General features: G+C 53.3%; 6 protein-coding genes and 2 non-coding genes across 8 annotated transcripts; 5 read left to right on the forward strand and 3 right to left on the reverse strand.

The window, feature by feature from the left end:
- Positions 1-464: 464 nt before the first annotated feature.
- QC762_610690 (uncharacterized protein) lies at positions 465-1,840 on the reverse strand (the record flags this gene model as incomplete). Its single annotated transcript, XM_062892748.1, has 3 exons — positions 465-470; positions 521-1,108; positions 1,172-1,840. 3 exons carry the CDS (start codon positions 1,838-1,840, stop codon positions 465-467), a joined length of 1,263 nt encoding a protein of 420 aa, XP_062741359.1.
- A 1,667-nt stretch (positions 1,841-3,507) lies between these two features.
- Positions 3,508-3,595, forward strand: QC762_0102490. The gene has a single exon. It is a non-coding gene; the product is annotated as a tRNA-Lys (tRNA).
- Positions 3,596-6,391: 2,796 nt separating this feature from the next.
- On the forward strand, positions 6,392-6,592 carry QC762_610700 (uncharacterized protein; the record flags this gene model as incomplete). The annotated part of the gene is made up of 1 exon (XM_062892749.1): positions 6,392-6,592. The coding sequence occupies one exon, from the start codon at positions 6,392-6,394 to the stop codon at positions 6,590-6,592; it is 201 nt and encodes a 66-aa protein (XP_062741360.1).
- A 54-nt stretch (positions 6,593-6,646) lies between these two features.
- Positions 6,647-8,111, reverse strand: QC762_610710 (uncharacterized protein). Its single transcript, XM_062892750.1, has 6 exons — positions 7,837-8,111; positions 7,698-7,763; positions 7,543-7,637; positions 7,198-7,294; positions 6,881-7,109; positions 6,647-6,799 (listed from the first exon to the last, which is right to left on the reverse strand). The coding sequence occupies exons 1-6, from the start codon at positions 7,901-7,903 to the stop codon at positions 6,697-6,699; spliced, it is 657 nt and encodes a 218-aa protein (XP_062741361.1). The 5' UTR covers positions 7,904-8,111; the 3' UTR covers positions 6,647-6,696.
- On the forward strand, positions 7,804-9,505 carry MRPS16 (37S ribosomal protein S16, mitochondrial). Its single transcript, XM_062892751.1, has 4 exons — positions 7,804-8,125; positions 8,217-8,559; positions 8,617-8,797; positions 8,870-9,505. Exons 1-4 carry the CDS (start codon positions 8,008-8,010, stop codon positions 8,954-8,956), a joined length of 729 nt encoding a protein of 242 aa, XP_062741362.1. The 5' UTR covers positions 7,804-8,007; the 3' UTR covers positions 8,957-9,505.
- A 143-nt stretch (positions 9,506-9,648) lies between these two features.
- QC762_0102530 lies at positions 9,649-9,741 on the forward strand. Its single transcript has one exon. It is a non-coding gene; the product is annotated as a tRNA-Arg (tRNA).
- A 480-nt stretch (positions 9,742-10,221) lies between these two features.
- Positions 10,222-11,926, reverse strand: QC762_610730 (uncharacterized protein; the record flags this gene model as incomplete). Its single annotated transcript, XM_062892752.1, has 3 exons — positions 10,222-11,085; positions 11,140-11,803; positions 11,865-11,926. 3 exons carry the CDS (start codon positions 11,924-11,926, stop codon positions 10,222-10,224), a joined length of 1,590 nt encoding a protein of 529 aa, XP_062741363.1.
- Positions 11,927-12,258: 332 nt separating this feature from the next.
- QC762_610740 (uncharacterized protein) lies at positions 12,259-14,410 on the forward strand. Its single transcript, XM_062892753.1, has 2 exons — positions 12,259-12,913; positions 12,981-14,410. The coding sequence occupies exons 1-2, from the start codon at positions 12,706-12,708 to the stop codon at positions 13,403-13,405; spliced, it is 633 nt and encodes a 210-aa protein (XP_062741364.1). The 5' UTR covers positions 12,259-12,705; the 3' UTR covers positions 13,406-14,410.
- Positions 14,411-14,974: the final 564 nt, after the last annotated feature.

Raw genomic sequence — 14,974 nt, forward strand, 5'->3', positions numbered from 1 at the left:
TCTCTCCTCATCACACTCACCCACATATCACTGTGTAGCCACAGGCTGAGGTTGTGCGCTTTGCACAGCTCATAAGGGTACACAAGTTGGAAGTCAAAGTGCCGCAACAGCTACCATTGGCAAACAAGTCCCGTGTATCAGTCTCGCATCCCGATGATCTGCAAGGAGGGGTAGCACAAGACAAACATACCTCGACGAAAATCTTGTTCAACTCAAGAAAGGCGACAGTCTTTCCATGTGACAAGGGCTGTAATATCAGGGCTTGGAACTTCATGGTTCAATTCAGGCTTATAATCTTCAATGGCCTCGAAGGTCTGTGATACCGAAAGAAGAAGGAAATACGGTCTTGATGATCCTGAACGCGTATTTTATCCTCCCTTGCCTGGCCCGTGCCCTTGTTGGCATCAGGCCGCTGCCAAGTCCTCCGATATCTTACAGAGCCAGTGGGTTTCCTTTGATAACCATCATGCCTTCTGATTGTCTGCCTCACTTTGACGACTGGTTCACAACGTGCAGTTACCCCTCCTTGCGGTGGTATCGACAGTGTTGTTGTGCTTGCGGGTGGTTGGCTTTTGCCGTGTGACATTCCAGGACACCCCCATCGTCCATACCCGAATACAAGTTCGGCCACTCTCTTCATCTCGACAAACTTCTTCTCGTTCTGAGCCGCGGCCTCGATCCACCTCTCGGGTCGAAAAAGGTCCGCATCCTCCCCGAAGGTGCCCTTGTGCCGTCCTGTTGACCAGAAGCTTGCTGCAATTCTCGTCCCACCAGGCACAAATTTGCCGTCGATGGTATCACCTTCGGGGGGGACCACCTTCAACGGGATGCCGGTGAAGGGGGGGTAGAGACGAAGTCCTTCGTAGATGACTCCCTGCAGGTATGGCAGTTTGGCACCTTCGGCGGCTATGATTGGATTCGAGATCTTGCCGCTCTTGATGCCCTCATCAATCTCTGTCTGCAGAGCTTGATACACCCTCGGCGTTGTCATGACATATAGCATTGTCGCTCGAATGGCGGTAGCGGTTGTATCAGAGCCGGCCACGATCTGGATCAAGACCTCGGCTTCGCACTCACACTGAGAGAGACCATGCCGTACAAACGAGCCCTTCCAAGGAATTACCTGTCAGCGGTCGTCGTTGCCGAGTCCTAGAGAAGAGGGGAAACCTACCAACATGTCCTTCCTGTCCTCTGCCCCCTCTCCGAATCTCTCCCCCACCAACATCCGAGCCAGTCTCATCAGCAACCCCAACCCCGCCTTGTCCGTCGCTTTTGGCCCGACCAATTTCAGAGTAAGATCATTTGCAAACAACCCCCTCAACAAGGGAACCGACGATATTGCAACCGACTTCGGAGCATGCCTCTCCACTAATCCCAGATAATCAACCCCGTGCTTATCCGCTCCCTCGGTCAGTACCATCTCAAAGTCGGCCTCATGACCAAACGCAATCCGCGAAATACTATCCAAGGTGAAATGTGAGCTCAACCTGGCAAAATCGATCGTCTTTCCCTGCTCGACTTTGCGCTCAAGTACCTCTCTCACTTGTCGCAGTTTGAGGTCAATATCCCCTTCCAAATTCGGCACATCCTTCCCCGCGTACCCAACCGAGAGCTTGGCCTTGAGCTCGTCGTGGTACTTGGTGTCCAAGGTCGTGAACATGGCGTCGGTGAGGGGATCAAGCCGGGACTGTTTATACCAGTCGGATCTGGAGTATTTGGACCGAGCCCCTGAGGTGCGTCTGATCACCTCCGGGTCCGACGTGATGAGGTCGTTGGGGCCAACTCGGATGGTGGACATGTGGCCGTACTTGGAGTTGGCAGCAGTGAAGTAGTCGGCCATGCGGCCCGAGCGGTGGACCTTATAGAGCCAGAGATATGAGAAAGAAGTGGTAGGCGGGCCAGGGAAGCGCCGGAGTGGGGAGAAAAATGGGAGTAGATGGCAGTAGAGAGGTAGTATGTCATGAACAGAAGCAGCAGAAAAGCAGGGACCGAGTAGGAGAGCGGAGGGTTGGGGATCTCGGGCAGAACGGCCATCATGTGCGACGGATAAGTCATGGCTTCGGTATTCTAGTGGGAGGTACAAAACAGAGAAATACTGACGAGAAGCTTAACAGGGAGTTGACACAAGAAGGAGCTGGAAAGAGGGGAAAGTCCATCATGTGGAAGGCGCATAGAGATATCCATTTCCCCCGCACAATGTAGGTTGCATGAGTGCCAACTTCACCCATCACTTGAACATTGATGCTGTGTTACACTCCTTCATCGTCTTGGTAAACAACAAGGCGGCACCTTACCATAGGTAGCCAATAAGCCACTGACAGGCCAAGGTACCTAGGTAGCGATCTTGATGAGCAGGGCAACTACCTTGAAAAGAAAGAAAAAAGAAAAAGAAATAGGAGATGGTGAATACCGCCAAGAATCAAAACCCTTCAGATTTACAATTACAGCAGGCCGAGGTTGGTCGCACCTACTTAAGGCCGTGATCTTTTGCTTCAGAGTTTCCTTTATACCTACCTATGAACCTACCTTAATTACTTCAGGGATGACTTCACACCTGGCCCGTGCCCATTTCTGAAGCCTTTCCCAAGGACTCATCCATCGATTGATCCACTGGTTCAGAAAGGCTACCTATTCAGAAGACGTGATCTTCAGGTTGGTGGTGGCTGAAATGTGAATAACGCCCTTACCTAAGCCAAGGTCTGGTTGCGCCGTGGCCTCGCTGCAAACCTTCCTCAAATTCCTGTCGAAACCTCTCTTCCGGAAAGATATGATTGTTCCCAAAAGAACCCTATGCTCATTCTTTTGTGGCACAGGCCATGCTGCTTGCAAGCCCCATATTCACCTCCCGTTGCTAGGGCTGGTGGCTGTTTGATTCTTACCTCACCTTACACTCTCACATTTTCTCGCTCGGGACGCCCAAAAAATCCTTCTTTTCCATATCGCAGTCTTCGACATAGGTAATAAATCAAGCAGTCTACCAGAGACACCCCTATCGAACATCAACATGGAAAAGAGCCTTTGGGCGAATGCCTTCTACTTCGACTTCCCGATGAGCTGTTGAGGATGATAACGGAGGAGGTCTTTCATGTTGGCAAGCCATGGACGCGTCGAGATAACAGCTGGGGGGATGAAGACCCGACCGACATCAATCACAAGGTCCGCTTCTCTCAATTACACACGCTTATTCGCATTTGCCGCCGTTTCTACACAGTCGGAATGCCCATTCTATATTCGAGCCTGGAATTTTGTTCGGCCTCAGACTGCAGACAACAACACAAACCTATTTAGCTTAACGCATGAACACCAGTGATGATGGATGATGAGTGAAGAGAAAAGAGAAACATAACGGCCTTGCCCACTGTCCAGATGACCAAAGATCTTGACCACTATCAATGAACTGAGCGGAAAAGGGTGTGCCTAAAACCCGGTGACAGTGTCCTATTCTTCTTCAACTACAATCCCTTTTTCCTTCTCCAGCCCTCACCAATTCAGATGATTGGCTGCCATGCCCGGCTAGCTCAATCGGTAGAGCGTGAGACTCTTAAGGGGTACCTCCGTAATCTCAAGGTTGTGGGTTCGACCCCCACGTCGGGCTCAATTCCCGTTGCTGATCTTCTACTTTTGCAAATATTTTGCATTGTCATTCTCTTTTCCATCTTGTGGCTTTTTTTTGGCATGTTGCTTACATTTCGCGGGAGGACTCCGACAGCAATTAAGGTGTGGCGAATTTTCTGCACGCACATGTTGTGATACCACTGGATACGCAAAGCTTGTTGACGACACTCGCCACAGTGTGGCTGGTGAGCAAGTGATCGACACTGCGGACGCTGGGAAGGCGCAACAAAGACCGAGGTCGGATCAGATGATGTTTATCTTTTGACACCATACAACCGAGAAACAAAACAAGTGGCCAATTTGTTTCGGTCCGGAGCTGGTAAAAAGCAGCAGGTAGGACGTTGGAAGACGGGATTGGCCCTAACGTTCCTGGTTCCTGGCCTGCCGTGCCGAACCGGGGCGCGGGAGCTTTGCTAGTGCCGGCGGCTCGGTACATAGGCGTGGACATAGGCCCCGAGAGAAAAGAAATTTATTCCCGGTCCCCTTACCCTCGTGTCGTTTCTTGCAGGGGGGGAAACGACAAAAAAGTTCCGACCCGTCCAGTGAAGAATATACCAGGACGCGGCGGCACTCATCGGTGGCAACTCATTGGGTGTCCATCATGGCGGTTTGTTGGGAAAGGACTACACTAGGAAAGCCATGAGGTTGACGCGCGCCCCATCTCTGTCGTACGCTTTAAACCATGGGAACTTTCGAAACGAACAGTCAACTGTGGCGAGTATAAAGTGGTGTTTTCTTGCAGTGGTCCACCTGTGGCTGACGATTCCCAGATAATGGTTGACGTTCGCAGACGCCAATGATCTAGACCGCCCATCGGGGAAAAAGCTAGAGCTTGATGAGTCGTCATATGAGCTGTTGAAAGGCTCTGGTTGTTTTTGTGACCGATTCTGTGACGAGCGGATATCGATCCTCGGAGAAGCAGCTCAGGCCGGCTGCTCCTAGGTAGGTAGTCTATGCATGGCTTGCATTTGCCAATTGGCGACAAGTTTCCGGGAGATGCACGCTGGTCCAGTCGGTTCATCTGAAATATATGCTTGGACGGGTTCGGCAGTCGCTGTCATCTCAAAAAGCCATGCTTGCGGTGCAACGAGATCCAATCCTCCGTAACCAAGAGTTGGGTTGGAGGGGTGAGGGGCAGGAAAGGGTGGGGTTCAACATCCCACCTCGACCGCATGCCCCAATCAGCTGGGGATATTGGCTCGTTGGACGGCTCCAGAGACATGTGCACCTATCTCAAACTCTGGCAATACATTGATGAATGTTGGAAGCTGCCTTGCCAGTCCAAAATACTGTAAGTGTCCCGTCATGACAAAAAGCAGACAATCACTTTGGAAGGTGAGAAGACATCACTAACCGCCCGAATTTCAACCAACAAAGACTTTCCAACCCCAAACCCGACTCCACCTGCCCAACCCAAGAACCGAAGAGCTGGAGGCTGGTCTCGGTCAAAACTCTCCGGCAAGACCCAACGGTTTGTGCCGGGTTCCCAGCCCAAACTGTTCCTCCGGAAGCATGCTTTCTTGGTGTTGCCGTACGGTGGGCAGCACATGCTGACATGTACGGGCACTACTGTGTAGGTGTCAAGAGTCTCAATTGTCAGTTGAGCCAAGAACGAGCTGAATAGCTGCCCGCAGCCCTCGTACGGTATGGCCCCTTCTAGAACTCGGTCTTTCTCACGTGCGGTGAGGGGGAAGAGGGAAGAAGCTTCCACGTTTGTTCCACCTCCATCGATGAGGCTGTTGACAGAATACCGAGCGATCGGTAGAAAGCACGGAAACACCTGCATCCAGATGAAGATGGAAAGGGCTTTACAAGTATAAAAGCAGTGGGAACGTCCGCTGGTGAGGCTTGAGAAAGAGGGTCTCCTTCCCAGGGCTACGCATGGCTTGTAAGCGCCGCCTGCCTGCCGCAGCCCCACATTTTCCGGAGCAATCTGTCCGGGCCTGTACGAAGGAGATGCTTGAAGACAGGTCCAGGTGGTGCAGCAGAAAAAAAAAGACTTGCGGATTGCGGATGCACCGAATATATTCCGCCGTGCACTGGAAAATGACGGATTTGTCTTGCCGGGTGTGTGGCCCACAGTCTTCTTTCCCCTTTCAGGACCCTTTCGACGTGTCACCATGCTATGCCTTTGCCACAGCACGCCAGCCAGGTCCAAAGTCGAAGCCGTCGCCCCCAGACACTGACCCGTCCCCTACGCTGCACCTTTCGTCTGCAGTGGGTGAGGTGGCGAGAACCAGCTGTCTGTCACTGCCTGTAGCTGGTTGGGAGCCCTGGCCGCAGTGAAGCCCAGTGCCAAGCCCATGGTTCCGTTGAGCTCTCAGGAGGTACCTATTGCTCCCTCCACCCCTGCCCGCTCGCTATCCCCCAATAACCTTACATACGACGCCAAACCACATACCAAAGACGGAAGCCTCGAGAGGATACAAGAACGAAATTCCCGGGTTTTCTTCAGGCTCCCCTAACCCGGGGCAGCCAGAGCCGATCATCTTTAGTCGCCGCCAAACCATCCCCTCTATCATGAGCCACACCAAGACAACCACACCACAGACGAGAAAAGCAACACGAATTCATCGGCAACAGGGCATCTACACGGGCATAGTCATCATCAACAGAATCCCATGAGTACTCTTGCTCTTCCTACACACACCCTCGAGCTTCACCACCAGCATCACCAGCATCCGAACAGATCCGCCGTCCCTCCCCACCACCTCTTTGCTGTGCTGTCATCTCTTCCAGGCCGTGAGGTACTAGCCCACTGAGCCCGCCTTCATTAATGTGCACTGAGCACACGACCGGTAACTGCCCAGCCTGCGGGAAGGATTACCTGGTCTTCGTCGAGTTTTGCAAAGACTACCACCCACCGTTGGTGACTTGTCCCAACGGCACCACCATCGTTCGTGTTGAAATGGAAGAGGGCGGCTGTCCGAGTCCTGTCTGCCCCAACAGTCGGAACGGAGGTTGTGCCGTCATGTAGCAGCAGCGGAAACAAGAACAAGAACAACAACAACAACAACAACAACAACAACAACAGAGACGGAAACCACACCAAGACGCCTGTTTCGACCCCCCCGAACCACGTTAGAGCTTTTGACCGCTGGGTCCAACCTCGACAACTTGATCGAGCCCTTCGTACTCGGGAACGTCAAAGTCATATTTTGCTGCGATTGCGGGTGTGACGAAGCTTTTGTGGGGGGAGGGGGGGGGGGGGAAGAGTCAGTTGGGTCCAGAAGACAAGCAGGATGGGGCGGTTTTGGGTACGCACCGTCCTCCAATGAAGTGACGGCCCTTGAAGTGTTTGACAAGGGGCTTTGGAGCTGTCAAGCTGATCAGGAAGTTAGGGTGAAAATTACTACCGACACCACTTTTGGGCGGGCCCTCCTCGATATCCCACGATGAGGGGGCATCCACGGAGGTCACCGGGACCTGGGTCTCCGCCATTGCGTTGATGACGGCTGGGAACGGCTCTCGAACTTCTCCAGAGAAACTGAAACCTACACCACCCGACATTGAGTCATCATGAGCCATGAGGTGGGAGAGAGGAGAGGAGAGGGGTGACAGAAAATAGGTGGAAAAACGAACCAAAAATAGCATCGACAACGTGATCAGCCGAGCTCAACGCCTTGGGGAAATCGTCGACGAAGAGAACATCCAGGTCTTCCAACTGTTTGGCGAGGCGCTAGATACACGAATAAGCGATCTGCCATGAGAGAAGGTGGCCAGCAGGGCTGGAGAAGGGATCGACCAGGCAAGCAGTGTAATAATATGCGCCCGCTGCTGTCTAGGTCAACCATGGGAGGGGAATGTTTTAGTCTGACTCGGACGTGAAGCGCGCATTGCATGTACCTTCGCTGTAGGTATAGAAGAAGTATTGGGCAAATGAACAACAAAGCGATATTGCCATACAAGAAGAGGAACATGACTTACCTGGTAAAGCTCGTTTTTGCTGCGTTTGGGGTAGTAAATGGTTGGTTGATAACCGTAATGGCGCAGATGTCGGGCTGCCACAAGACCGTCACCCCCTGAGCAACGGGTGAGCACAGGCCACCCAGGTTGAAAGTCAATAAAGGGGTCTCAGTCACCATTGTTGCCAGGGCCGACAGCGACCAGAACCCTGCGGCCTTTGTTGATGGGATGGACGCGGTACACTTGGTTTATTGTCAACACAGGCCCGCCGGGTTCGAGAACTGACGACGGGATCAGGGCCAGAATTTAACTCACCAACCTGGGATACAGACAGTCCTGCGAGCTCCATGAGCTGGTCGATGGAGAAGGCGCCTGTGCTCATCAGCTCCCTATCCAGGGCGGCTGCAGCCTTTGCACCGAGTGTCTACCAGTGACTGTCAGCTGCCATTCATTCACCATCAAGCAAAACAGCGTGCCTTGAATACCATGGTCGAGTTCAAGGTGTGGGGCGACCTCTTGCTGTGTATAGTCGAAGACCGAGTGGAGAGAGAGCAGTGGGAGGGGGAGGAAAATCCGGGGGGAGAAACAAAAAGAAGCAAGACAGGTGATTATATGGTCAATTAGCTCCAAACTCGGAACAAATGACACGAAAGCCCACCAAGCTTTACTGACATCACCCAATGTCTTGATGTAAGGTAAACCACCCAGAAGAGCTCATGTTACAGCCGGAGGGTGGGGCAATGCATGCGCCCACGCACCACCTCAGCACCTGCACCCATTTGGCGCACGGACCCCAAGACTGCCCAGCCAGAATTTTTGGAGCTTTCTCCGGTTCCACTCACTCGAGCGAGAGAGCGCATCCCGCCGGAGAGGCCATCGCCAAAACCTTACGACGACCGCAGCAACCACCGACTCCGTACTCCGTGCCCCGGATCGCACCCGCCCAGCTCAACCCCGCAACATGGTCGTCAAAATCCGTCTCGCCCGCTTCGGGCGCACCAACTCGCCCTTTTACAACATTGTGGTAGCCCATGCCAGGTGCCTCTCCCCGAGCTCTTCGAAATGAAACTATGATGCTGACGGACAACAAACCAGGACGGCCCGCAACTCCCGGCCCCTCGAGGTGATCGGCACCTACGACCCCATCCCCAAGAAGGACACCTACGACGAGTCAGGGAGGCTGCACAAGGACATCAAGCTCGACATATCGAGGGCGCAATACTGGATTGGTGTGGGGGCACAGCCGACAGAGACAGCGACCAGATTGTTGAGTATGGTGAGAAGATAAACTCGGGATCGAGATGCGAGAGGGTGGTTTGTGGCTGACCAAGTTTTTCGACATGACCAGGTGGGAATCGTGGACCCTAAATACCAGAAGACGCCACCAAGGAAGTCGACACCAAAAAAGGAAAAGGCGGCCCCGGCGGAGGCATGAGTTATGGGAGGGTTTCCATGGGGATAGGAAGAGCGGCAAAAGATGGGAATGGGACGGGCGTGTATTCTAAAGGGAGGATGCGTACTGATACCGCACACAATCCCTTGGCATATTTCTAACAGGCGTTTTTGGGCCGACACTGTCTGGATTGTACGATACGGTAGGGGAATGGAAGCTCTATCACTATTGTTTGGGAATTGTGGGAAATCTTGCATCTCGAATGATGAAGTGGAGGGCTTGGGGGTTTTTCACGCCAACGAGTTCCCAACCAGGGCCAAGAACGTGTGACCTCCAAAACCCAAGACGATTCAAAGTAAGCAATTGTTGAGGGACCATAGCCAGCTGCCTGCCACATACAAACCCTAATCCTTGCCTGTCCATGATGGCGACCAACAGCATCTACCTTAGCTTGTCTAGGTAGGTACTCAAATTTGACCGAGCTCAGAGGCCAAGCTGAGCCATAAGACATGATTCACACGTTTACTTCAAGCACTTGTATGAATGCCACGTCCATCTCAGGACTACACATTCTCTTTTCTAGTATCATAGCCCAACCCCCATGCAAGCTGAGATCCCATAATGCGAAAACCCTATCATGCAGACTGTCTCCACGCACCCACACCACTCCACTCCACACCAAACCAAGCATGTCTTATACCCCAAAGCTCACAATCTTCCCATCAAGCAAACAAGGTCCGCTGGCGTAATGGCAGCGCGTCTGACTACGATCTTGACAAGAGATTCAAGTAATCAGGAGGTTCCAGGTTCGACCCCTGGGCGGATCGTTTTTGTCCTCACAAACATCGAGGTTCTTCTTTTGCCTTTTGTTCATCACTCCCATCTTCCCATCAGCACCATTCCTGCTTGGTGCCGCAGTAAAGACTGCTATGTCACAACCTCCAGGAGAAACTCTTCACAAGACCGAGCCATATTGGAGAGGAAATATATTATCTCTTTTTATTCATCTTTTGGTATCCCTATCCAAGAAAAAAAAAGGCAATGCATCCCGGCCGGCCTCCCTGTTCAACAGTCCCAGAAACGCCCATGATGTGAAATGTAGACGACTCCCCCTTCCCCCCTAAAACACAAACCAACAGACATCACCCAGCCGCTTCCCATACGCTCCGCTTTGCTCCGGTTGACTCCCTCGTTTCCCGAAAAAACTATCGTGTTGACGCATGACATGTACCTGTACTGTGATCCCCCTTGCTCTTTTGTAACTTTCTCTACTATAACCGGTCTATAGTGGGCCCATCCAAAAGAGATTAATGATGGGCGCTGAAGAGTGCATTCATCGCCAGGCAAACAACCATGACGCAGGCACCGTAAATCGAAAGACCCAGAGCCATCTTGCGAATCAGCCCCGTCTCCAAGTGCTCCAAATCCCACCTCCACTTCTTGGATCTCCTCCTGCCACCGCGTCCGCTGATCACGCTCCCCAAGCTGGCAACACTGTCCAACAAACCAGATCCAGTGACCGCAGCACTCTCTTCGTCGTCGTCGTTGTCATCGGCAGAATACTCAGCATCGTCGTCCTCCTTGGTCAAACGCTGGTGAAAGATACTATCCGGATCGCTAATCTTGTAGTAAAATAACCCCGGCAGGATGAACGAGATGGCCGTCGAGCCTGTGCTACCGACATAGGCCAACACAGTGTCCAGCGTCTCGACGCTGAGCGCGGTGAAATAGCTAAGCACCAGAATGACGCTGGTAATGAGGGCAAAGCGAAGCTCCGACATGGCAACCACAGGTGCCCCGTGGCTATCCAGGGCGCCACCGCCGGCAGCTCCTCCTGAGGGAAGAAGAGGCTGGCTTCCGGTTCCGCCGCCCGATGGACGCGAACTTCCGGGACGCCAGCGCAGTACCGCGTCGATCGAGGCACGGCACGGGTGGATTTGGAGAGGAATGCTGAAGGTGACGAGAATGACAATAGCGGCCTTGGCGATGGTGGAAGCAATCGAGGGCGGGTACATGCTGACGATGTTGCCCTTGACCTCGTTGCCAAAGGTAAGGTAGCCGGTAATGGCGACCAGGACGTAGATGGAGGCAGCAGATCCGATGCTGGATCCAATGACGCCAACGATACTGGCGGGGGAATTGTCCTTGATCTCGTTCACGATAGAAAACATCTAGACAGCGTTAGACATAGAGTCGGGTAGCCGCATTCTAGTGGGAAGACATACATTCTGGTGGCAAGTGTAGGCAAAGATCATGACTGGTAGGCTCCTCAGCGCAGCTGTTGGGCCCTCCCAGGTGACCCAACGAATGTCCCGATTGTTTGGTACCTCATCAGCGCCAAAGTGGTACACGACCAGAATGACCAAGTACCCAATCGAAAGCAAGGCAACAATGCTGGTGTACTTGAGCGAGTCTAGCTTTTTGGGGAAGCTGAGCGGTATGATAAAAACCAAGAAAAAGACAGTTATCCAGAACTTCCGGTCCGCGAGGAAGGGCAGCCCACTGTCGACACTCCCAAAGGCCTCGGCAACGCCGGGCATCAGGTCTCCGATGATGATCATGTACGAAACACCAACTCCAAAGCACTTGATGGCGATGGCGGCATCAAACACCACGGCGGCGTTGGGATACGTGATCTGCGAGAGCGCAAAGAAGGACGAAGTTCCCCGATCGAGGTAACGTGCGCATCGTGACTGGAGGTACAAGCCAAACGCCGATGTCAAGCCGCACCACACAATTAACAGCGCTCCCCATAGTACACCAAAATGCGACATGGCGCCGGGCATGGCGAGTGTTCCGGCGCCCACAATGGTGTTCAGCAGATTGATATTGCTGCTCATCATCGAGGCGTTTCCTCCACCCAACTTGGGGCTCCGTGTACGGCGATGTCTAGGACCGGAGAGTCAGCAATTCCCAATCCACAACCTGAGGAAGCTTGCGATATACTTACTGCGTCATGGCAGCGGTTGAACCTCCAGGAACAAAACTATCCACTGTAGAATACCCAGTCATCGCAGGACAACTTGTATCCGAGTTGTCCAGACTTCTCAACAATAATCAACGATCGTATAGATGTAGCAGTGCTGTCGGGGGGAGGGGGAGGGGGAGGGGTTGTGATGGCGGAATGGCAACGGATCTACGCTCGATTTTGCGGCCGTCGTCTTTCAATGGTTATCAGGGTCTTCGAAACCAGGCAGCCATCGCGGGAATCCCTTTGTTGTCAGTTGACCGCTGGAGTAGGCGTCGTCACGGAGCGTCTCTCGAGGGGTGACCTGAGTGTTCGGTGTGTCGACAAGAGATGGGGTAGTAATGATACTCGATTGCCTGACGCAGGCGGTCGCTGTTGTATGGTATCGCGGGAGGTTTTTCCTCGTCGTCGTTGTCGTCGTATGCGCTGAGGTGAGGTGAGCAAAAGAGGAAGAAGGGGGGCCAACAAAAGCCGGGGGCCTGGACAGGAACAGGGTGGTTGTCTCAGAAAGTCGGCCAATTACAATCGCGACAAAATATAAAATTGGGGCTCCACGTCACGCGAGCCGTCAACCCGCTCGCTAACCATCAGCCTTACAATAGCGATAACGGGGACTGACCACCCATCACAAGCCACGCCCGTTGCATTGGTAAATACCACCAAGTAAATACAACCGGTAACCACGCCGTCGTTTGCCCCGTCTCTCTCTCCCTTCGCTGGTCAAGAGTCTCCAATTGGCCAACATCGCATCACGCACTGCACCAGGCGGACAACTGTCAATTCTACAGAAACATCACACCTCGGTTTGGCAACCCGCGACGTCATGGACGACACGCTGGACAAGACAACGCTGTCGACGATTGAGCTGCTCGAAGCTCGTCTGTTGCGCATTGAACACATTCTCTACGGCCCCACGACAGCTTCAGCCCAACCACCATCCGAGTCAGCATCCACGTCTCTGGCTGAGCTCGAACAGCGGTTTTCTCTCCTCCTTCGACACATGCGTGTTTACGCCGAGATCCTCAAGATCTGTATGTTCCTGTCTCCACCATGCCCTCCTGAACCCTCTTCTCTTCACAAGGCTTACACGTCGTCTAGACAACTACCAGCCCTCTTTCTTCCAACCACCACCGTCCAATCCCAATGCTCCTTCAGAAAACACACCACCGATCGATCTATCCCCGGAAGCGGTTCGAGCGACTGTGCTATCGTATGCGTCTCAGTTCCCGTCAACAGCGTCAGCCCTGACTGCAGTGACATCCGACACGCCCATCCCCGACGCGAAACTGAGTGCCGAGCTGGCCTCCTTACTGCCCAAGATGAAGGGTATTCAAGCAACACAGATGGCGCAGGAGGCTGAGATCGCTGAGCTGCGGGCAAGGAGCGAACGAGTAGTCAAGGCATGGTATGAAGGGGGCGTTTTGAGGTACGGCCGCTTCGTGGCTGATCACGAGGGGAGATTGGAAAAGGTGGAAAGAGGTCTGCGGAGGATCGAGAAGGAAAGGGAGGAACCGCCGCTTTGACTCGACGAGATTATCTTCAGGACTGGAACGAACGGCGATCGATTCCGGCATGACTCTGAAGGGATGGGGAAACACCATGGCGATGGGCGCTTGACCCGTTTGGCTATGTCCATGGTTTTCTGGCTAAGTACTAGGGTATATTTGGCACAATGGACACAAGAATCGCGGGGGCTAGTAACACCGCGACCACAAGGCTGGGGTATATGGACATGGCAGCGGACCTGGATTGGATGAAGAGAGGCGCCGATGATATCTCACAGCAGCTGTAGTCGGAGCAAGAAGCCTACTTTTGGGGGAAAAAGATGTTGTGACGGGGCCCTGCTGTGTCACCCGACAAGTCTCAGTTCCCCAGCCGGCATTCGCACTCTCCGTGTTTCAAAGCCGCCATTTCAAGCCGCGATCACGCATTTGCCGCGTTACACCTACACCGAAGATCAAGCAAGAGAGTGGCATAGCCAGCGCCTAAGAGGTAGACGCTTTTGTATTTACTTTTTATACCGTCACGACTTGGACGTCGGCCCGAGAGAGTTCTCCAGGCAGTTTTGCCGGGGTTATCTTCTGGGGCACGCGCCGACGTTCTAGAAGGGTCATGGATATGGAAAAGGCGGCCGGGCAGTATGACCGACTCGCTGACTTGGCCAACGTGGGGAAGGTCGTGATATCGAAAGCCGGTTGGTTACAATATCGACGCCGGTTGGCACCCTGGGCCGCAGGCCGGCAACCCTTCCGGGCCCGGCCATGCAAACTCGATCTGATGTTCAGCCTGGGCACCAAAAACTTCAGCATGGGAGGAGCTGGACGCGGTGTTGGGACCCTCCTGGACTCGTTTGTGCTTGCTGTGCGATTATGCCAATTGCAGCAAGCGGATGGCGGTGTAGGTCGAGACTTGCCATGCGGGCCACTAGTAATTAATCAATGGAAAGAATTGCCTGATCATGACTATCTAGGATTTGATGCTACACTTTGTGCTTGTTGAAAAGCCGGAATCTCCCAGGATTTGCTGATAAATGACCGCCGTTACGACATGACCTTGTATATGAAGAGCAAGGCCCACTCGATCAAATCGGCGCTAACGCAGGAACCGCGAAACGACTCCATTCCAGGGAAGTTCGTGACGTCGATTGATTCGCAACTTGGAGGTAAAGGTCCACGTGGATGGTGGACAAAGATAATGGTGAGAAAACCGCTCAACGCCGTGCTGTTGTAACACACACAGTGCCCCCTCTCCGTCGGAGACATTCGTTTTCACCAGAGCCAACCGCTTCGCCACTTCTCGAAGGTCGTCAATCGTCAACAGTGTCACAACACCACCCGACCTGGTGGACTATGGGCGCAGTTATCCGTCAACCACGAAGGTTTGTCTCTGCATTCTTGAAACCGCCATGTCTTTTTCCCTCTCTGCGTCTCTTGCTAATGGTCTGTCTGAAAAGCCGCTCGTCACCGTCGTGGTGCTCAGGCCGTGCGTTGGTCAGCCAAGAACAAGGGGTTCAGTCAGGGGGGCCGCGCGACACAGCCTGATTTAGAAAGCGACCACCACCAGCCTATCAGCTCGCGTCACCCTTCCCATTG

The sequence above is a fragment of the Podospora pseudocomata genome, chromosome 6 (assembly GCF_035222375.1).
Source record: "Podospora pseudocomata strain CBS 415.72m chromosome 6, whole genome shotgun sequence".
Classification (NCBI taxonomy): Eukaryota; Fungi; Ascomycota; class Sordariomycetes; order Sordariales; family Podosporaceae; genus Podospora; species Podospora pseudocomata.

What these genes read in the sequence shown, in the direction of transcription:
- QC762_610710 (XM_062892750.1), bottom strand. Translation starts at nt 7,903, where the DNA reads ATGAGCACAGGCGCCTTCTCCATCGACCAGCTCATGGAGCTCGCAGGA. An exon ending in TGTCGGCCCTGGCAACAATG is followed by an intron (nt 7,638 to 7,697) that starts GTGACTGAGACC and finishes CCCGTTGCTCAG; the next exon opens with GGGGTGACGGTCTTGTGGCA. An exon ending in GCAAAAACGAGCTTTACCAG is followed by an intron (nt 7,295 to 7,542) that starts GTAAGTCATGTT and finishes TCGTGTATCTAG; the next exon opens with CGCCTCGCCAAACAGTTGGA.
- MRPS16 (XM_062892751.1), top strand. Translation starts at nt 8,008, where the DNA reads ATGGTCGAGTTCAAGGTGTGGGGCGACCTCTTGCTGTGTATAGTCGAA. An exon ending in AACAAAAAGAAGCAAGACAG is followed by an intron (nt 8,126 to 8,216) that starts GTGATTATATGG and finishes TCTTGATGTAAG; the next exon opens with GTAAACCACCCAGAAGAGCT. An exon ending in CGACCAGATTGTTGAGTATG is followed by an intron (nt 8,798 to 8,869) that starts GTGAGAAGATAA and finishes CGACATGACCAG; the next exon opens with GTGGGAATCGTGGACCCTAA.
- QC762_610740 (XM_062892753.1), top strand. Translation starts at nt 12,706, where the DNA reads ATGGACGACACGCTGGACAAGACAACGCTGTCGACGATTGAGCTGCTC. An exon ending in CGCCGAGATCCTCAAGATCT is followed by an intron (nt 12,914 to 12,980) that starts GTATGTTCCTGT and finishes CACGTCGTCTAG; the next exon opens with ACAACTACCAGCCCTCTTTC.